General features: G+C 32.7%; 1 protein-coding gene across 2 annotated transcripts; it reads left to right on the plus strand.

Annotated features, from left to right (window-relative positions):
- The first annotated feature begins 1,982 nt into the window (after positions 1 to 1,982).
- On the plus strand, positions 1,983 to 21,104 carry LOC132550029 (PHD finger protein 13-like). 2 transcript variants are annotated; one of them, XM_060214025.1, is made up of 6 exons: positions 1,983 to 2,095; positions 2,491 to 2,531; positions 5,079 to 5,186; positions 13,334 to 13,472; positions 14,538 to 14,612; positions 15,188 to 21,104. In XM_060214025.1, the coding sequence occupies exons 1-6, from the start codon at positions 2,074 to 2,076 to the stop codon at positions 15,409 to 15,411; spliced, it is 609 nt and encodes a 202-aa protein (XP_060070008.1). In that variant the 5' UTR covers positions 1,983 to 2,073; the 3' UTR covers positions 15,412 to 21,104. The 2 variants fall into 2 exon arrangements, with proteins under 2 accessions (XP_060070008.1, XP_060070009.1); XM_060214026.1 differs by having other exon boundaries at positions 14,538 to 14,603.
- Positions 21,105 to 21,360: the final 256 nt, after the last annotated feature.

Raw genomic sequence — 21,360 nt, forward strand, 5'->3', positions numbered from 1 at the left:
CTAACAATATACTGGAAACATCGGAACATTACTGGAAACATTGGACCATTACACTCTACCTAACAATATACTGGAAACATCGGAACATTACTCTCCACCTAACAATATACTGGAAACATTGGAACATTACTGGAAACATCGGAACATTACACTCTACCTAACAATATACTGGAAACATCGGAACATTACTCTCTACCTAACAATATACTGGAAACATCGGAACATTACTCTCTACCTAACAATATACTGGAAACATCGGAACATTACTGGAAACATTGGAACATTACACTCTACCTAACAATATACTGGAAACATCGGAACATTACTCTCTACCTAACAATATACTGGAAACATCGGAACATTACTCTCTACCTAACAATATACTGGAAACATCAGAACATTACTCTCTACCTAACAATATACTGGAAACATCGGAACATTACTGGAAACATACTGGAAACACATTACACTCTACCTAACAATATACATCGGAACATGGAAACATCGGAACATTACTCTCTACCTAACAATATACTGGAAACATCGGAACATTACTCTCTACCTAACAATATACTGGAAACATCGGAACATTACTCTCTACCTAACAATATACTGGAAACATTGGAACATTACTGGAAACATTGGAACATTACTGGAAACATTGGACCATTACACTCTACCTAACAATATACTGGAAACATTGGACCATTACACTCTACCTAACAATATACTGGAAACATCGGAACATTACTGGAAACATTGGAACATTACTCTCTACCTAACAATATACTGGAAACATCGGAACATTACTGGAAACATCGGAACATTACACTCTACCTAACAATATACTGGAAACATTGGAACATTACTGGAAACATTGGAACATTACACTCTACCTAACAATATACTGGAAACATCGGAACATTACTGGAAACATTGGAACATTACACTCTACCTAACAATATACTGGAAACAACTGACATTTCTTTCGTCCCATCTACTATAAGACTTTGGAAGTGGTTAGATATTACATCAGACAGATAACCACACGTCTGGAAAAACCCCAACAACATCATGTATTGCAGAATAATGAATAAATCTAGTTCTCTTAAACATAACCCTATTGACGACCAACGATGTGTGTGTGGCTACAATTTTTTATTTCTTGTAACGTGTATGCAGAATAGCGCCGCTTAAAACTATAAAAAATGATATTAAAATAAGTGATTTGTTGACATGAAGATAGCCTCTTATTGCGTAAACATTCATATTTCGTGTTGTAAATTAGAACATTCTGATGTAAAACTTGAAATTACAAAGGCTGATAATTTTAGAACACCGTCAAGTACATCGTGCGTATATTCTGAACCGTGCAACAGTTTCCCAGCGGCGTCTACCACCTGCAACCTCGAAAATGAATCAGAATAGCGGCATAGTTCAGAATATACATATTACTTTACATTGTTCTTAAATTATCTGATGTATGAAAATTAATAAATTAATTGAAAAGGTGCATCTCGTCATCTAGATATTGACTTTTCGACCCATTTAAATTTTCTTCTGTGGCCTCCTTGGGTTCAAAATTTAGGTTCTTAGTATCACTGACGAGTCCTAGAAGAACGAAATAGCTGTATGATGCAAATTAATTAATATATCTAACTCTAAATTTGTGTCATAAAGGTGTTATTCATTTGTGTGTGTTTTGTACAATTGGACAAAAGTATGTAAAACTATATCATCAAATAAGATAATATAATGAAGTAGTCTCTAAACGAAACCTAATGCACTTACTGAAATTGTCACTGTCTGTCACAATCACGATCTAGTGCAAGTCTACGTTGCTAAAATAACCTTGACCTCAAAGTGATGTTATGGGCTATTTTTAGACCTTAGTCAAAACGTCACTAGTCGAGATGCAAACGAGTTGGGTCACGACCCCTGCGCAAGGCAAGTGGGCCGAAGCGTTGGATCACATTTCTCGCACTGGAAGTTCCGTTTGTATATCTGATACAGAAAAGGACTGCGTTTCAAGTCGTTGGAATTAAATACAGTGGAAGGAAAATTGGTACAGATATGACAGATGACATATTTAAAGGTTTGTTTTCTTAATTTACGTACTTTTGAGTCATAAAAATTGTTTATATTTCTCTGTGCAGCAATAATAGGAAGCCGGGGTTCGTGTCAACTCCATATTCGATCTGGGGCAGAAGAGACTATCGTTACAGAAAATTACTGTTTGTTCTGAAAATATTTTTTTACTCTTGTTATTTCTTGTTCACCACTGAAGTTTTAAGACTTCTGAACCGTGATGGACAGCATTGATTGTCAGAAAATGTCCGTAGTCGAAACAAACTGTCGAGTGACTTGGTCGACAAATCTGTTGTGCTAAATTTCATTGTGTATGTTCACAGTGGGCCTTCAGTTGACTTTGAATTTTGACTGTTTTAAATTATATTTTGACTCAAGTATCTTTTCAATTTATGTTTTCAGCTCCTCGGAATAGGAGACCGATAAATAGGCACGATTTCGAGGTAAGTTGAACTGCTTTTACACTATTTTTCTATCATGATTCGTTTACAGTTCATCTAATGACAATATGGCGGCGGTGCGGTGTGTCAGCCATTTTCAAACGTTCTTGTTCGATTCAACATTGAAACGTATCGTCGATTCTTGTCCATGTTTATCGACAACGAAATGTGTAACCTTTCGATCATTGATATATCGTTCGACCTGAAATATCCACTGTCATCGTGGTATTGATAAGTATTAGTACACAAGTCAGTTTAGTAATGTGTAGTTTGAAAGCCCAACGTTCACGATATTTGGCCAACCCAAGTTAGTGTAATGGGTTGTAAATGATCAGCTTTCTCTGCGTTGGGTCATCTAGGACGAGGCGGCTACTGCGTAATGTAAAATATTCAAAACATTGGGATTATTTGAAGAGGGATTCAGAAAGTCTACCACATATGTTTTTAACAGAGTCAGAAACTTGGTCTAAAGTCTATTGATGTGTCCCATATACAATTACTAGGCCTACTGTACTGATATCATTGCCAGATTTCAGTTAGAAGTGTGTGGATAAGCATTTAGTGTATTAACATCAAAACAAGGATTCAAATTCCATACATGATTGAACCTTTGTACTTGTTTATATGAAAAAATGCACAATGTTTAGACATCTTTTGTGTATAATTATTTCACCTTTATAAATTCAGATTTAATGCTACAGTAGTAATTTCATTTTTCTGAAAGGTTTTATAAGATAAGTTAAATTTTCAAGCTACTTCAGATGTATTGTGGCTGCCTTGATAATTTCATACTGTTATCTTCAAACATATTCGTTTCATGTCAATTAAACTCATTGAGATATAAGACGATATAAATCTAAAAACCACTAATTTGTATGTAATAGCTTATAAACATTGCTTTCAAATTCATACATACATGTATAGAGAAGAGTAAACCGAGGAAGGAACATAGGTTAGAAAGCCAGCATAAGTTAGACACAAATTAATTCCTGGCTAGTGCCTCATAACCAGCTAACTTCCGATACTATGCTGAACCCACTCCAGCTGATAAATATTCATGTGTGACGTAGTTGTGAGTGCTTTGAGTAAACAAACAAGCGTGACCCAGTTACAATAAAATAGAACTCAATGAGCCATTGGAGTTTAACACTAAGCGAACACTTGTGATTGAATGGCGTCCTTTACCGTCCTCCATTTTAGACAGTAATTTATATTTGTGGACATTTGTAAGTGAAATAGATTTTAAAGGTTAAATTGGGAAGTAAATCCTCTGAATGGGTCACAGTTTTATTTTATTGTAAGTAGAGATTGCTGCTAACCAGTGTATTGTTTACATTTGTAATATTTAACCCTTTTAATACTATTTTGAAACATTCAGTTACCATTTTCATGATAAAAAAAAATCTTTATATCTGTGTATTGCAGATGGATTATTTTTTTCATGAAATATATTAAGTTAAAGAAGAATAAACATTTTTACAACATCCTGATAGTTACCGTTTAAGAGCACTAAAATATTGGGGAAAAAAAACCTCACATGTTGTTAGTTCCTTGTTATTAAACACTATTTATTTAAATGGATGTTGTAGTCTATGAACTTACCATATTTAATGAGAAAAAATCACCTTTGTCTACAAGTACCTGTCTTTTATACTAGAATTGTGAACTCAGATCAGTAAATCTTTGCTTGGGATTACTGGTGGTACTTAAATTTTCATTCTATAAAGTAGAAAATAATTTGGTTGACCCTGCAAACAGTAACTTTTTTAAATGGGTGGATATCAAAGAGAAGGTGGTAGGATGTTAACAACTTTCATACTGTGTTTTTTAAATGTGAAAACATATTTATTACACACTCAGATATACTGTTTTAAAGTGTTATTTAAATGAAAGGAAGCTACACATGCATATCGTGTCAAAGTAATAGCAATACACCTTAAATACATGTAATTTCCCCCGGGTTTGACATGTACGAAACCTTCACATATGACATAATGAATATGACCTTTGTTTCATTTAAAATGTTAACATTGCTTTTATACATGTGTCATCTTCTTTCTTATATAAGTTTTTTCACAATTTGTCACTGAATGGTAAAAAACCATAATGAAAGTGAAAAGTAGGGGAGGGGGGACATTTGGTTGTGCTGTTTTCATTGATTTGAATATATAAACAGTGAAGATGTAGCTGGGGTTATATCTTAAATCTGAGACCTTGATATTTATGTTGATGTGTTCTATTTGTGTTTGATTTATTCAACGGGTTTTACATCCACAATTATGGCCTTTCAACCTTTCAGCAGACGAGTACTTAGTGTGTGACTAAAATTTTGATAATTTGAATCAAAATGATGTTTGAAATAGAATGTCAAATATATTAAAACTTGAAAGTTGGACTGCATAAAATTAATAACAAGATTAATTGGGCAGTATATGTCAGTAGATTTTTAAACTTGCCAAGAAATTGAAGTATTCTGGGCATTAATCAAACTTTAGAGACTGATTCATTAATGTTTCCAGTTTTAGACTTTGTTCATTGTTTTCGTTGCAGCACTCGGTTGGTGTGCCTCCAAGTAAACGGAAGAAAACAAAGGAAGACTTTTATACATTTTGTACTATGATATTGGAATACACACAATATGAATCACATAGACAGGAGGTGAGTACAACATTTTTGTAACTGTGAGAAAATATCCAGTCTTTTCATATACATATATTGGGACCCAGTCTTTCCATATACATAAATAGGGACCCAGTCTTTTCATATACATATATAGGGACCCAGTCTTTTCATATACATATATAGGGACCCAGTCTTTCCATATACATGAATAGGGACCCAGTCTTTTCATATACATATATAGGGACCCAGTCTTTTCATATACATATATAGGGACCCTGTCTTTCCATATACATATATAGGGACCCAGCCGTTCCATATACTTATATAGGGACCCAGTCTTTCCATATACATATATAGGGACCCAGTCTTTCCATATACATATATAGGGACCCAGTCTTTCCATATATAGGGACCTAGTCTTTCCATATATAGGGACCTAGTCTTTCCATATACATATATAGGGACCCAGTCTTTCCATATACTTATATAGGGACCCAGTCTTTCCATATACATATATAGGGACCCAGTCTTTCCATATACATATATAGGGACCCAGCCTTTCCATATACATATATAGGGACCCAGTCTTTTCATATACATATATAGGGACCCAGTCTTTTCATATACATATATAGGGACCCAGTCTTTCCATATACATATATAGGGACCCAGTCTTTCCATATACATATATAGGGACCCAGCCTTTCCATATACTTATATAGGGACCCAGCCTTTCCATATACATATATAGGGACCCAGTCTTTCCATATACATATATAGGGACCCAGTCTTTCCATATACATATATAGGGACCCAGTCTTTCCATATATAGGGACCTAGTCTTTCCATATACATATATAGGGACCCAGTCTTTCCATATACATATATAGGGACCCAGTCTTTCCATATACATATATAGGGACCCAGTCTTTCCATATATAGGGACCTAGTCTTTCCATATACATATATAGGGACCCAGTCTTTCCATATACATATATAGGGACATGTGACCTCAAAGTTTTTTTAATCTTCTACCCTATCAAGATCCCTTAGATATTATGTCTAATCTGGCCCCTAAATATTATGACATGTTTCACACAATCCCTGAATATTCTGACAGGCATTCTGTCTAACTTGACCCCTGAATATTCTGACCATACCATTTAACCTGACTTCCTGGGTAATCTAACACCCCTACTAACGATGACAAAAAATCTGACAATCCTGTCAAAAAGTTATATTTTGTCTAATCTGGCCTCGGAATATTCTAAATATTGCCTAATTTGGCTTCTGAATATTCTGACATCCTGTCTTATCTGACCTGAATATTGTGACATCCATCTAATTTGAGCACTTTATAATCTGACATCCTGTTTTATCTGACCTATGAATATTGTGATATCTGTATAATCTGACCACTGAGTATTCCAACACCATTTGATCAGAACTATGCCTTTAATGGTGTGATCCCATCTTAGTGAAAGACTACACCATACTTATCTATACCAGACATGTTGAAATTGGTAATTGTTTGTCAGTTATACTCTGTAAACTTATTTTAGATGTGACAGTTCTTAATGTCAATTAAAACCATTTACCTACCTATGTGTGAAAAAATAATGCAGTGTGATATATTCCTTAGCTGTCTTCGTTTTTTCTTTAAATCAATATAAAATATTACTGGAACTTCTATATTTTGATCAAATGATCAGGATATGGCTAATTCAAAAATATTTTTTGGGGAAACATAAAATATTTGATAACCCCTGGTAATAAGGCATCACAGACAAATTTCATCATACCCCAGAATGTACCAAATGATCCGACTGATGGACAATGTAATCTTGTTGAATAACTCTAAAATTATTCAATTATTGCCACCTATTTCTGTTTTAAATGATCTGGTCATAATAATTGACATTTCAAGGAAAACATTTCATGAGGAAATCACATATATACTCCAAATAACAAATGGATGATATTTTATTCAATCAAATTTTATATAACTTTTCAAGTGATTGGACAATTCTGTACCAAACCAGGTGGAAATAGTTATCAGATATATTTTAGATGCTGCATTTCTGTTGCCTGCAACTGTCTAGTTGCCAACCCAAATGCACTCAGCCAAGTAATTTTGAAATCATCTTGGCTTGTTTCACAATAAATGTAGAAAAAATACATATGTCTAAGTATGTACCAGTATCAATTTGTCTTTGAGTGTATATTTACCATTGTATGGCATTTCAAACTCACAAGCTGTCGTTGGCATTAACATATTGGAAATATGTAAAAAGATTGAGATTTTCTTCCCTTATTACCAGAGGAAAATTCTAACCATTAATATAGAAATGCTTTCAGTTAGCATTCATTGGCATATTCAACATGAAGCATGCCAAGGCTTCTTTAGATAAGCCCTTATCCTTTAAGCTTTCATTTGACCACAAATGCTTACAGAAAGCAGTTCTGTGCTTAAATATATTAATAAAATAGAAGTGTACAACATTTTATGAGTTACTATTGCTTTAGGATACAACAGTGTACATTGTTTTCAGTAAAAATATAACAACACATTTGTTACTTGGCCTGTAATAAGCTGACAACCTTAATTTGAGACAGAGTGTGTATTGCTTTGTATTGGCCACTTGTACTTGGGGTCAATTCTGGATAAAAGAACTATTTTTACTAATTTTGTGATGTAAATAAATTAGTGATGAAAGCAATCATTCTGAGTGATTACCTTAGTCAATGACACTCTCAACATCAGCATATATAACCTAGTACATTATGTAGTTCATGATTTTTTTCCCAAAAGAACATGTAGCCAAAATTGTTAATTAGTAAAAAATGAATGAAAGAACTTTTTGAAATTTATAATCTTTAGTAGAAAGTAAAAAGGATAGTATTGAACAACAGATTGTTTAAATCTGTGCATTTTTGTTTTATTAAAATGTTTTCAAAACTACTGCTGCAGGAAGATTGCCTTCTAGTAATACTGAGTTGTCTACTCTTGTGAGCAGGTATTGATTGTTACGTCATTAGTTTATTAGTTTGCGTGAGAAAATCATGCTGTTTTTATGTGATGTTTCTCTGCTTACAAATGATGTAACAATCAATACCTGCTCACAAGAGTAGATAACTCTGCATTACGAAATAAGGGAATATTATGATGTCGTCAGATGTTACCGGTACACTTTACAGCAAATTAAAACATTTGTGATTGTGAGGTCACATGACACTTTCATTACAAAGCAAGAAAGCTGTTTAAAAAGTGAATGAAATGCGAGTTCTTTGTTTGGTTATGAAGGTAGATATTATACAACATGTCTGTCTTATATATGTAAGTCATGTTATTTTAAAACAAATTGAGCTAAATAATTTAAAATGATAAAGTTGTTCTGGTATGAAACTTCTTGTTATCATTATAATTGCTGTTTTATAAATTAAGGTGTTGACACATAGTGCTCAAATTAATAAAATGTTTTGTGACATATATTTACTTTTTGTATGCTATGTCTATAGTCAATATATGTTAATACTTTGTGGCTAGTCTGGAAAAAGAAATTAGCACTACATACAGTAAACCACATATTATATAGGTGAGCCTGAAGGCAGTCTGGGTAGGAAATGTGTGACCTGACATATAGAATCCATATACAATGTATATATACCCTGTAGGTATATAGATATCTCCAAATCTGTGACTATCAATGTCGGTGATAGTTTTGTAACTTTCAAGATTTAGCTAGTACTGTGGATTCATTTTATTTCGTGGGGGTCCAATTTTCGTTGTTTTCGTGGATGAGCAAATCCACGAATTTAAAAACACAACGAAATATGAACTACTTACTAAAGTAATTTTTAAATTTGACCAAGTAATCTTTGCCGACACAGGAAACGTCCAGTAATGACAGAAGCCCCGTAATTAGTCGGGAGTCGGGTAGTCTGAGGCTCGACATGGATACGCTAAATTGGTGTCAACGATATATAATTATATATTATTAAACATAGGGTAAGTACCCATTGTGATGCTAAGTATGATGGGATCGCAGTCGTTAGCGACACTGTGGACACTGTGTCGGACCATCCTGTCGATTGAAGATTGGATCCGTGTTTCTATCCGACTACAGGTTCACAATAATTATTAATAATGCAGATCTTGTTTACACACCTGTTTACATACATGGTCCCATCGATACGCGTGGTGTTTTCATATGACTGCGGTACACCGACTGATCAGCACACAATGTTTATCCACTGAAAACAATTGTTTCTGATAATTACCGATTGATTACACGCCAGGATATATACTGATTTGTGGTTTGATATTAATGCGAGACTGTTGTAAACAGCGTTATAAAAACACAGGACGCCATCTTGAAAAAAAAACGTTCTTTTATTCTTGTCATTAGTGTTAAAAACATAGCCTTAATACAAACAGAAAAAAAACTGGAAGCAAAAAGAGAAAATTCTAACGTTTTTATTTTTTTCCCACAGAATCAAAAATCCACGAATTTATGAGTCCACGAAACTGTCTAATTTGTAGAAACAACGAAAATTGAACCCAACGAAAATAAATGAATCCACAGTAGCTGTTTATATTTAAACTGTATACAAACTAAGATCCTAAGTTATGTCTGTATTAATTGACATTTGTGTTCAGTATGTGTACAGCTGTTTTCGTAGGATCTAATACCTTACTAGCTTAAAGCAATATTTTAAGTATAATTTACACTGTCATCCGTTTTCTCGAAATGAAAAATAATTGTGGCAGATGTTACCAAAATTATCATATTGATAAAAATTTTAAAATGATAGAATTCCATTCAGCAGCCTTTTAAATTCTTTGATCACTGGAACTTGAATTGATAGCTGATGTTTCAGTTTCCTTGTTCATGGAGAAAATAGTTTGCATGACTTGCGTATGTACAGACAATGATCGACTGTATAATATTGTTTAAGTTTATTTTGTGAATTAAATTTGCCTGTTAAGATCTAGATAAGGCTCAATATTTATGAAAGGTTGTTTATCTATATGTCTGTATAACAGTAACATGTGGGAATTTTTTATTACTCATTGAATATATTTCAACAAACTCTTGAATGAATTTTCTAGCATTTAAATTTAAACATAGCCAGATATGATATACTGTTTCACGTCAGGCCAAAGAATAAGTAAATTGTTTATTCATGTACTGTCATATTTCCTGTATATTTCACAATACCACCTCGTAGACTAATTCTGCAGTATGTATATACATGTCTGTGGTTTGAATGTACTGACCGCTTAATTAGTGTACTAGTGAATATAGTATGGATGTATGAAGACTTAAAAATCTTTTATGATGGTCTTTGAGTTAATAAAAAGTATGTATATTTTGTCTAGACTGCCTTTATTTCAATTAAGCTTTCCTAAAAGTAAAGAGAATTTGGAACTTGAAAGGAATATCAGTTTTAATTATGCGAGTGAAATGGGGTGTACAATTAAATAATAAGTACATATGTTATATCTACACTTATGTACATGGTATATATGTACACATACAGTGTAGGTTCTAGTTCATGTTGACTATAGTCAGTCCTTGAATGATCAAAGTCAGCATCCTAGGTGCCTATGGTATTTGTAATTTCTTAAGTAAGTGTACACCTGCATAGATATGGAATTGGTTTTAAGAAATGTACATGTGTGCATGAATTTCTGAACAGAATTGCAAATCTGTATAGGTTAACAATCATGTGTTTTGTCTTAAGCGGTGTTTGAAAGCAGTTATGTGGCTTTGGAAAAGAAATCAATTCATTGATACAATGGTTGGTTATTTACATGTAAACTTGGTTGAATGCAATAGTTCCAAATGACATCACTGAAAAAGGTTTGCATCAGACAGAACTAAATGCGTGGATGTGTTCTGTAATTTATGCACATGTCCCCATCTGACAAGAGAAGAAAACACTTGTTATGAAAATTTACATGTAAACATGCATAAGAAAGTGTATTATGTGAAGGAATCAATATAACAATAACTTAAGTAATGCCAGTCACACCATATGATAACCCGCCCGCCTGAGTTAAAATACCCGAACACATCCATATGCACATCGCTGATGACTATGTAATATTAGGTCTGGTGGCAGCCGTATTGATCCCCATCCTCCAGTACAAAAGACTCCCTTTACTGTGCCCACGTTTTATTAGACAGCACAAAAGCACATGTTTCGCACACATCAAATTACCTTCACACTGGAGATTGTCTGGCGTCTACAACAAATATGTATTGCTGAGTTTGTTTGCCTATTAAATCAATATTTTCATCAAGATTGTAATCACTATATATATTAGAAGCATCATGTAACCTGACTTTTAACCTACTCATGGAAACTGCTAGTTTTTTTAACAATGTGCAAGCAGTTTTATAAATAGCTACAAGTAGTATATACATACATTATACATGTATATATAAGACAGGCATTGAGGTGTGTCCTATTCACCATACACACAATGGACTAGAAGCCTTACCACATGTACAGGCATGTAGAAGGCACTTGTCCATGCATTCCAGTCAGTTGAGAATTTTACAGAAAAATATTAAGTAAGAAATCCATCTTTTTGCTGGTATTTGCACATACTTCTGTCCATGTTGTAGGCAGGCATGCTCCAAGGGTTGAGCCCTTACATGAACACTCACCCTTGATAGTCCACGAAGCATTTATTTGCCACACTGACTGGGTTAGCCCACAGCACAAAACATTCTGTGGCTGTGACCTTCACCCTTGATATAAGCTATAATGTTTACTAGGATCTGGCATACAGCCAGGTTTGCGCCTTTTTTCTTGGCTTCTTTTGATTGGTTAACCAAAAATAGATGTTTCCCATGGTTATTTATCCACCTGATCCTGTAGTCTGATATAAGGGTAGGGAAAAGGACAAGTTTCATGCATGGCCAACCTATAATGGAAAAAAAAATGAGTTATAAGGAAATAAATGTTTCAAAGTGTATAGGATTGTTTTCAGCCTTTGGACATGCACAGGGCATTTTAACTGGATTTGCATAAGCTAAGATGATCATGTGTACATATGTACTTGTAAAAATTACAATAAGTGAAAGGGTTACCTGAGCAGTGAATTAAATACTGTTGTTTATACCGAGGATATTGTACAAGTATATACTATACTGGGATGTGTTTAAAGAATTCAGCAGTTTCTGTATTTTCTGATGCAATATATTATATCATAGCATACTGTTGAAAATGTGTGGAAGGCTGGGCAGGCATGAATAATTTATTAACTTTGGCAAACTTTCAAAAATGTAATTAAATTTAATTCATTACTATGAGGTTATCAATATTGTTTAAATATCAATATCTCACTGCTATGAATTTCAAAAATAATGATGCAGTCAGTTGATCATGATCTATAAAAAATAAACATAAATGAAATCTCGATACTAATATTGTGTCACCATAAAAACGATTCATGTCTTTAAGGCAATTTTTGGTTTATTTTTGTGAATTTATTTTTTCTGATATCAGATACCTAGATTATAGTTGTATAAGTAATTTTTACAGGTAACCCTTTATGTACCTCTAGTGCCTGTACACTCTAGGAACAGCAGGATATGATAGTGAACTGTTAGATGAACTGAACAAGATAGATAAACCTTTATTAAATGTAGGTTATTGTAACAGGTTGTAAATCTAATCACAAACAAGGTCAGCCAAGATTAGCTGGAGGAGATTGAAACTCTTGTGTGTGAGCATCTCATTTCTAATCAGTATTTATAAAGCTGATAATGCTGCATCTTGCTGTGCACTTTGTCAAGTCTGTGATAAATATTACAAAAATTATACACATCCAATGTAGGTTATAGCAACATATGAGGTCAAAGGTCAGTGGGAGAAAATGTAATGTTTCCACACATGATGTCAGTGACTTGTATGTTGTTAATACAGAAATGGATTGTAATGTTATATCTTAGCTTGTACGAAGTAATCATCAGATAGTGACAAGGCTAGACTGATAAAAATTAACAATCGTCATGATCAGCAAGGATTGCAGTAGTAAAGTGAAGGATTGAAATAACAGTACGATGAAAATCAATCTTGCCTCCTTAATATGTGTACAGTTATAAAGAATTATCTGCCCTATCTATGTCTGTCAGAAAATAATATTTATGGTGTTATGATTGCAGGAGTTACGTGCACAAAACAATATCAGTCCTCTTGACAGCAGTGGCAGTACAGCAGAAAGTTACTCCTCTGATACCACATTGTCTGCTGAGAGTCCTGGTCACCTGGAATTATCGCATCACCTAGACATGGCTGACTCCGGTAAGTCTGTATAAGTTATTATTAAGATACCTCATCAGGTAAAGTATTGTATAGAGTCTAGAACTGATAACAAAATTACAGGCTCTCAGGTGTTGACATGATGTCTCTTGTAAGTCAGGGTTTATGTATCTTATTAGAAAAGTTGAAATGTAAGGTCTTCTTTCTATGGCAAGAGGCCATATATTCGACATTTATGAAAAATTGTATCACCTGAATTTGTTCTACATGCTAAATTGAATTTTCATGCATATGTTCAACAGTATTTGTGTGAAAATAGTTTTCTTGATGTTATAAATGAACCCATTTTTATTTTACTGACATGTTCTTGTCTTTTTTATATCCAGTAATATATACATGGTACATTTTATACATAATTAGATTGATATGTTAAACATTATATTTCTGTCTGTGTTAAAAAGTTGTTCATGCTTTCATTTTGAATATTTATGTACATTGCCTTCTGGTTTTAATTTCCTGAGATGATCATAATTGATATAGTTGTGTAACATACATGCATATTAATTTTTTTATTTTTATGGTTTTACTGATAAAACAAAGGTAGATGTGAGATACATTTAAAATGACATTCTTCATATTGTTGGAAGAAATTTGAGAGTAAGTGGGATAAAATATCTAGAGATAGTTGTGATAATTACCCATTGGTGTGCTGCTAACGGTTCCCGATCTAAATTAGTCATCAGTTAAAGCATGTAATTCCTATCTTGATACTACCTTATTTGTTGTAAGTACACACAGAAAAAGGAAACCAGATTAAACTTGTATTAGTGAATAAATTTGTTATCTAAATATATATATACACAGTTTTAGATGTACAGACAGAGAATTGTACATCTGTTTACAACACAGATGAAAATAAACTCTAAACTGAAAATAACATATTTGAGATTTGTCAGTTTTTTGGGAATGAGAGACTTGCATTGCCCTTAAAAATCCTTAATAATACATTGTATTTAAGTAAAATTGATGGCTTTGAAATATGTTTGCAGTGGCTTCAAGTTGTCTTCTTATGAAACCTGGCTATTTTTTTGTTTACTTTATTGACAGATAACTCACAGTACATGGATGATGAACATTACGGATATAGTGATACCAATTTTCCAGATGGTCGAGGTATGCAAGGTAAACATTACGTAATTGTCACAGGCCAGACTCTATCCAAGTTTCTTATGATGGCAGACACAGAGATTAAAAAAAAAATCACAGAATCAAAATCAAAATAAGACGAGTGTGATAACCTGTCAAATTCTCTTATCAAATTTGATCCTAGGCCATACTCAAACACTCTTTTATAAACTGTGTCACAGGAGACCTGCTAGGGTCAATCAGGAACTTTGAAATATTATGATGAAATAAATGTACCAAATATATATATCTTTTAATACAGCATACCAAAAATTCTAGACATGTGCTCCTTAGGCATCAGGTCAAATACTTGCTAGTTTTGTTACCGGATCTTATTCAAGCTCTATGATTTAACCAGACACTGTGATGAAGAATGTGATTGGTGATAAATGATGCATATATAATGACCAAAAAATCAATGATGTCTGACTGCTAGGCTTCCTGATAACAGTAATTGTTATGTGTACTTCAGATAATTTTGAAATCAGTATGTAATAATGCATTCTAAACAATAACCAGATGTTTTTACATAAGAATAATGTGTATTAAAATTTCACGAATTTTTCTTTCAGATGATGAATCGTGGGAGTTGATCACATGTTTTTGTTTGAAGCCATATGCGGGTCGACCAATGATTGAATGCTCGGACTGTAATACATGGATCCACTTGTCCTGTGCTAAAATACGCAAAAACAACATCCCAGATACCTATATCTGTCAAAACTGTAGGGACTCTCGCTATACAAAACGAAAATCAAATCGGATACGGACTGAAAACAATAAATTCAACGTATAACCCTAGCCCAGCTTCTTGTCAAGGTGTGTGCACGAACCTGAGCCCGGGGAACATGACACAAAGTGAGCATGTGCTTGACTTGGATGCGTGCACCACCCGGCGTGTATCTTTAATGCAATGATTGTGATAGTGGTATTTGTTGAATGACTTGTGAATCCAAATGTTAACTGAAAGGTGACTGTTATGATGCATGTGTCCAGATGTTTAATGAAGATTGAATGAGGAAGTGTGATTGTAGCATGTGTGAACAATGGAATAGCAAGAGCAATATATATATTGTTGTATATGTGTATAATCTACAATTTATAGATTTATGAGAAAGTGAAGTTATCTATGTGTTAAGAGTCTATTTGATAATGTGAATATTTGAACCTGTGTGTGATATGAATCATGACTTGACATATATATCAACATTTTTTATTATTTAAATGATGAAAACTTGGTAAGTTTGTGTTTTATTTCTCGTTAAACAAGTGTAAATGTTTTTAATGCCTTTTCATGATGCACATCATCTATGGGCTTACAAACTTTTGTAAATAATGCATTTGTTTTAAACATTTTGTAGTTGAAACATTCCATTTTTTTTTGTAAAAGATGAAAATGACATAAGTCTAAAACTGTATATTCACGAGAAAAACACAAACAAATATGATGAAAAGGAGTCATAATATAGCTGTTATATAATCCTCTTTTAAACCTAATTTATAAACAGTTGTATTCAGAAATCTGGCATTAGTTTTATTTTTCTGTTGGTCAATTGGACGTCTCGAGCATTTTTCTAAATCAAAGTCCAACAATCATTGAGCTGTATAATTAGAGGAGCACCACACTGTACTTATAATATCATTGTGTTAGGTCACTGTGACCTATATTGCTCTTTTTAATTGACTTTGGTAAATCTGTGTTTACATTGTTTGCTCCATTTCTAGATGAGCAGAATCAGTAGACTTTTTTGATGTTTAGATAAGAAATATGTTCCATCTGTCAACAAGCAAGTACTTTCCAATCAATTTTTATTTGCATCTTGTTGTTAACAAAGACAGAAATATTAGGTCTGTTCTTCAATAGAAATTATAGATTTAAAAAAAAATTTGATATTGACATTTTATCAGTCTTAAGATTCTCAGTGTAGATTTTTTTTATCTTTACAATTCAGATTCTGTTGGTGCCTGACATTTTTTTAAAAGCAAATTATCTATATGTCCGTCCTTTGACCTTATCCTCTTAAGATATTGAAATGCAAGTGATATGTTTATGCAAAAGAGATAGATGGGAGATCTCATTAGATGTCACTCCATGGTATGTAGTCTTGGTCAGCAATGTCTGTGTCATAATATATTTTTGAGTGTGAAAGAACACGCCTTCATCTTTGTCTCAATTTGTCAACCTTGAGTACGAAAATATCTGCCTTCATCTCACTCATTTGCCAGTTTCATAAATGCATCTGAACATTGAAAAACCTACTTCCTTTCCAAAGGAAAGTTTTGCAAAACTGAACAAAGATTTCTTTGATTTTCATTTTAGAATTTATTTCATTCTTTCTTTTTGACATAGACTGTAAGGGATTTATAAATAAAATGCACGATTTTATTCATATTGTTAATAGTTTACATGTTGAAGTTAGTCTCTTTGGGTGATATGTTGAAATTGAACAAGAATTATTCGGGTTCAGATTTTTAACAAAGAACCTTTGGTGGAATGAATTATGCTTCAACTGACAAAATCAACAGTTATTTCATAATGTCTGAGTTTGCTTTAACTAGTGCCTAAATTTCTGTTGGAACATCTAAATGTAATGATTTTTGACACAGATATTTGACACCTGTACTTTTCTGTGGACTCTCACTTGTTTGGACAAGAATATATGTTGCCTAAGAGCTAGGAGACTCATCAAATTGGATGAAGTTAAAGAAACCCCTGTATTCTATATAAATCTGCATATTTTGGCTTGATTTTAGCTATCATGGTGCAAGTGGATTTGTGGTTTCCAAAATATGATACATGAATATGTTATGTTTGTGTGTCAGTTATGCATTTTAGTCACAATTCAGTGGTCAAGATATTTATACATGATGTGCTCTACAAAGAAAATTGGGATATTTCCTTTAGAAGCAGTGATGCGCTGGGTCAAAAGTTTGGTCGATACAGTTTTGCCGCCTAATTGACAATTTCGCATTTTGAAATCCATTTCTACCATAATTTTAAAGCATATTCATTTGGATGTGATCAACTATAGGAAAAAAGAAATCTATTGAAAATGTAATTTTACTTTTAACAGATGAGATGAAATTTCACTCATGTATATATATTTATCAATGAGACCGATGAAATTGGATAGTATTGATATAAAAAGCCTGTGTAAATTTTGCTTCTTGATTGATACAATGTGAAATACATGGTATACCATAATTCTGGTCAATGAATAATTATTTCATGTGTAAACGGTGATTGGTCTGAGAAAGTGTACTGTTAGAAATTGATCTCTTTTCTTCATACATAATTTTATTGTTGTTTTGAAACAAACAAAATTTGTTCACATTTATGTATAGTGATAAAATGTTATGTTACACCTCATTGTTTTTATGCCATCTGTTTGTTTTAAAAACATACTTAAATTTTATAATGCATGTATGAACTAAGGGAGACAATCGGGTTGAAATTCATTGCTGATTTCAATAACGGTAATGTTCCAGGAATTCCCAACTTCTAATCTACAAATAGAATTTAACATTGACTTTTAATTTGGTTTTTGAAAAAAGAAAAATTAAATTCTTTAAATATTAAATCATATCAGACTATTTTGGCAGATTAACAAACATAAGTAAAAGGATGGAACATATATTTGTATATTTGCGAGGTGAGTGTTGGTTTTTACTGGTAATATTTTACCAGAGCTATAGCTCGCCACACAACAGTGCTGTTTTATCCTAGACTGAAATCCTTTGCAAGGGATGATTCGATATGAAGACATTTTTACATGTACATAAGTTCCGAAGAATTCCACATGTTGTCAATGATTTTGTCACTTCCTTTGTTATTTGTGCTTATTTCGATTCTCTACTGAATGATTTCATAATATTTTGAAGATTTCTTACAAAGTCTTTTGGTACAAAAGTGTATATATTGGTGTGATCACCATCTTGTTTTGTACTAAGAGTAACGTCTTTATTTTCATATGGATCTTTCCTTATACTCGTGGAAATATGTTTTTTTAAATAAAAAATGAATCCGAACTAAAGATATCAGACATTTATTCACATAAAATAATTTAAATGTTTTGAATGTGAATAATTTGACCCATGAAAATAAAGAGAATTTACAGTAGTTGATATCGTTGTCATATATACTCTTATAGAAAGGAGATTGGCATAGGATTTAAGTGACAAAATCATCTTTGTAATGTGATCAATTCATTGTACAGTTTTGTAGCTATCAAAGCATTATATTTCTGTTGAAATACACATTAAACAATGCTGTCTTGAGAATTTCATAAGAGGCTTCTGTTTATGTTTTTTACAGTTACGTTTTTGTTTATTTGATGAGGAAATCTGGTTTTGTTGACTTCATTTTTGCAAAACTGCCATTTGTTATTTCTTTAAAGTTTCATTTCTGTGAGCAAATAAGAATTCTTTACTATTTTTCATCAACTATTAAATCTAAATATGGGCATTGAGATACTGGTAGCTCGGAAGAAAAACTTTATACATGAAATTATTCAATGCCACTGAGGTATTCTGCTATTCATAAAAGCTTACAGAGACCAACATGAAGTAATTGCTAAGTTAAAGGTGATATATATATATTTATCATTGTTCCTTGAAGTTAACATTTTGGTGTCTCTATGATAAATCATTTCATACCAACTTTGATTGAATAGATTGATAATGTTCAAATAAGGCAGAATTGGTTCTTACATTGAAAGTCACTACAAGGCAGCTAGGTATGTGAAAGTTTTGTGTTGTTGATCCTGCCAGAGTTGAAAGGTTATGCCAGGCTTTCTCTATGCGTACTAGTTGATATAATTGATGACAATAAAGCTCTACACAAGTCTGCTTTTCTAAAAATTATTTTTTATAAAAAAAGATACTTCCCAAGTGCTTTCTGCTGATCTGTCTTTGGAGTATGTGCTACTTTGCGATGAAATTCATTTTTCTTCAGAACTTCGTTCTTGTATTGTCTGGTATCAAGTTAGGAATTTCCAAAGGAAATTTGTAAAACACTCTAGATATGTTTATGCACACATGGCAGAAAAACTTTCTTCGTATGTCGGTCCAGAAGTATTTAAACCTTTACCTAATTTAGGACACCATTCACTCGTTGCATTTTTTGAATACCCCATATTATTTCCTACAATCAGATGATTCAAAACAGTGGGCAGGAGAAATGCACAACCTACTGTAATATTAAGGTTTAGTCTGAGAAGAGAGAGAGGGTTAGTGTATTCAAATAACTAGTAAAAACTGAATTGAAGGGAGGGTATTAAATGATTTATTGTTGAGTCTAGACTATGAATTCTCTGAGACAAGGACCAAAGTTTGATATTTGACATAGATTTCAGTGTAATGCACATAATTGTGGAATTGTCTCCCTTGGCTAGGGGAATTATAGCTTGGATATGAAACCTTGTAAAGAATGTGAATATGTCATAAGCTGGTGGCTGACTTACAAAATTTGAAACATGATGCGTAATAAAAAAACGTACTAGATTTTTTTTATACATTCTGTAAATATATACATTTGTACAGACATTTTTAAAAAACAACTTTGTCATGAACCGAAACCTTTCACATTCTATGATTATAATATTAAAGATGATGTAAACTAATTATGAGGAAGGTTTCTTTTTCAAGGTGATTAGTTTAAATTTTGTTTCCTGTTTTGTAAATACAATGAAATTCTCATTATTTGATTTTGATGGAAATTATGACAAACATTATCAATGTAGAATGGTTTTAGATTAATGTGAGATGTATGTTCAAATTGTAGCAAGTGATATTTGTTATTTTCTGATAACCCAAAGTGTCCTTTTATGCTTCAGAAAATATCACTTGAAACCAAAGTTCTTACACTGTAGATATAATACCTGCCCAGATGTGAAGTTTTTTCTTTGCTACATATCTGAGAAACCAAGTTACACAAAATGTACAAAGTTCCATGTTCTGTGATGATGTTAATTAGTAACTGAACTTGAGGTCCAATATTGGGAAAAAGAAATTGGATAATTCCATTTAAAATTTTAAAAGTGTTTTCATTGTTAAAGTTATCAAATAGAATAAGATTGATAAACAGGAAGAATAAATCTTCCAAATGTTGTATGAAAATTTTAAGTGTAATTATGAAAATGTAATAGATTTGATAAATAATTGAATATTCCTTTAAAAAAAAAGTATTCAGCAAGATTCCCCATATAGGGCCTCGATTGGACATTTCACTCTGAGGTCACAGTTCCTATTTATATATACCCTAAATAAGGGCATTGTTATAACCGTGTTTGTGTTAAGCCAGTTTGTGTGGTGTTAAGTCTCCCAAGGACATAATTATAAATTTCCTTGAAGGCTCACTGCATTATTTAAATGTTTACATAAAATATGCAGTTTGTTGCAATCTGCATTTTGCAGTCTAATTATGTACTTATTGTGTCTCCATGCTGCCAAACCAGCAAGGAGTAAATAAATTTTGTTACAAAACAGAAATTCTTGTTTTTGTTTGTGTCGACCAATATGACCATCATTGCCCGGTCCAGTTTTGTCATGATGTGGTAGATATTCCAACTTAATACCATTTATCACTGGTACTGCAAAAACAAATTTTAAAAGTATCCTGAAGCCTTAGTATATATTTTCAAGGTTTTACATTTTGGTGTTCTTCTCTTATGAATTATGTGCAACTGAACGGTACTGTATCCTGATTTCACAAGAAAACCGTACATGTCTGTCGTAGTATATGAAC

Source organism: Ylistrum balloti, unplaced genomic scaffold (assembly GCF_031769215.1).
Source record: "Ylistrum balloti isolate Yb309-2 unplaced genomic scaffold, AGI_CSIRO_Ybal_v1 Utg370102, whole genome shotgun sequence".
NCBI lineage: Eukaryota > Metazoa > Mollusca > Bivalvia > Pectinida > Pectinidae > Ylistrum > Ylistrum balloti.

What these genes read in the sequence shown, in the direction of transcription:
- LOC132550029 (XM_060214025.1), top strand. Translation starts at nt 2,074, where the DNA reads ATGACAGATGACATATTTAAAG. An exon ending in ATGAATCACATAGACAGGAG is followed by an intron (nt 5,187 to 13,333) that starts GTGAGTACAACA and finishes TTATGATTGCAG; the next exon opens with GAGTTACGTGCACAAAACAA. An exon ending in CCTAGACATGGCTGACTCCG is followed by an intron (nt 13,473 to 14,537) that starts GTAAGTCTGTAT and finishes CTTTATTGACAG; the next exon opens with ATAACTCACAGTACATGGAT.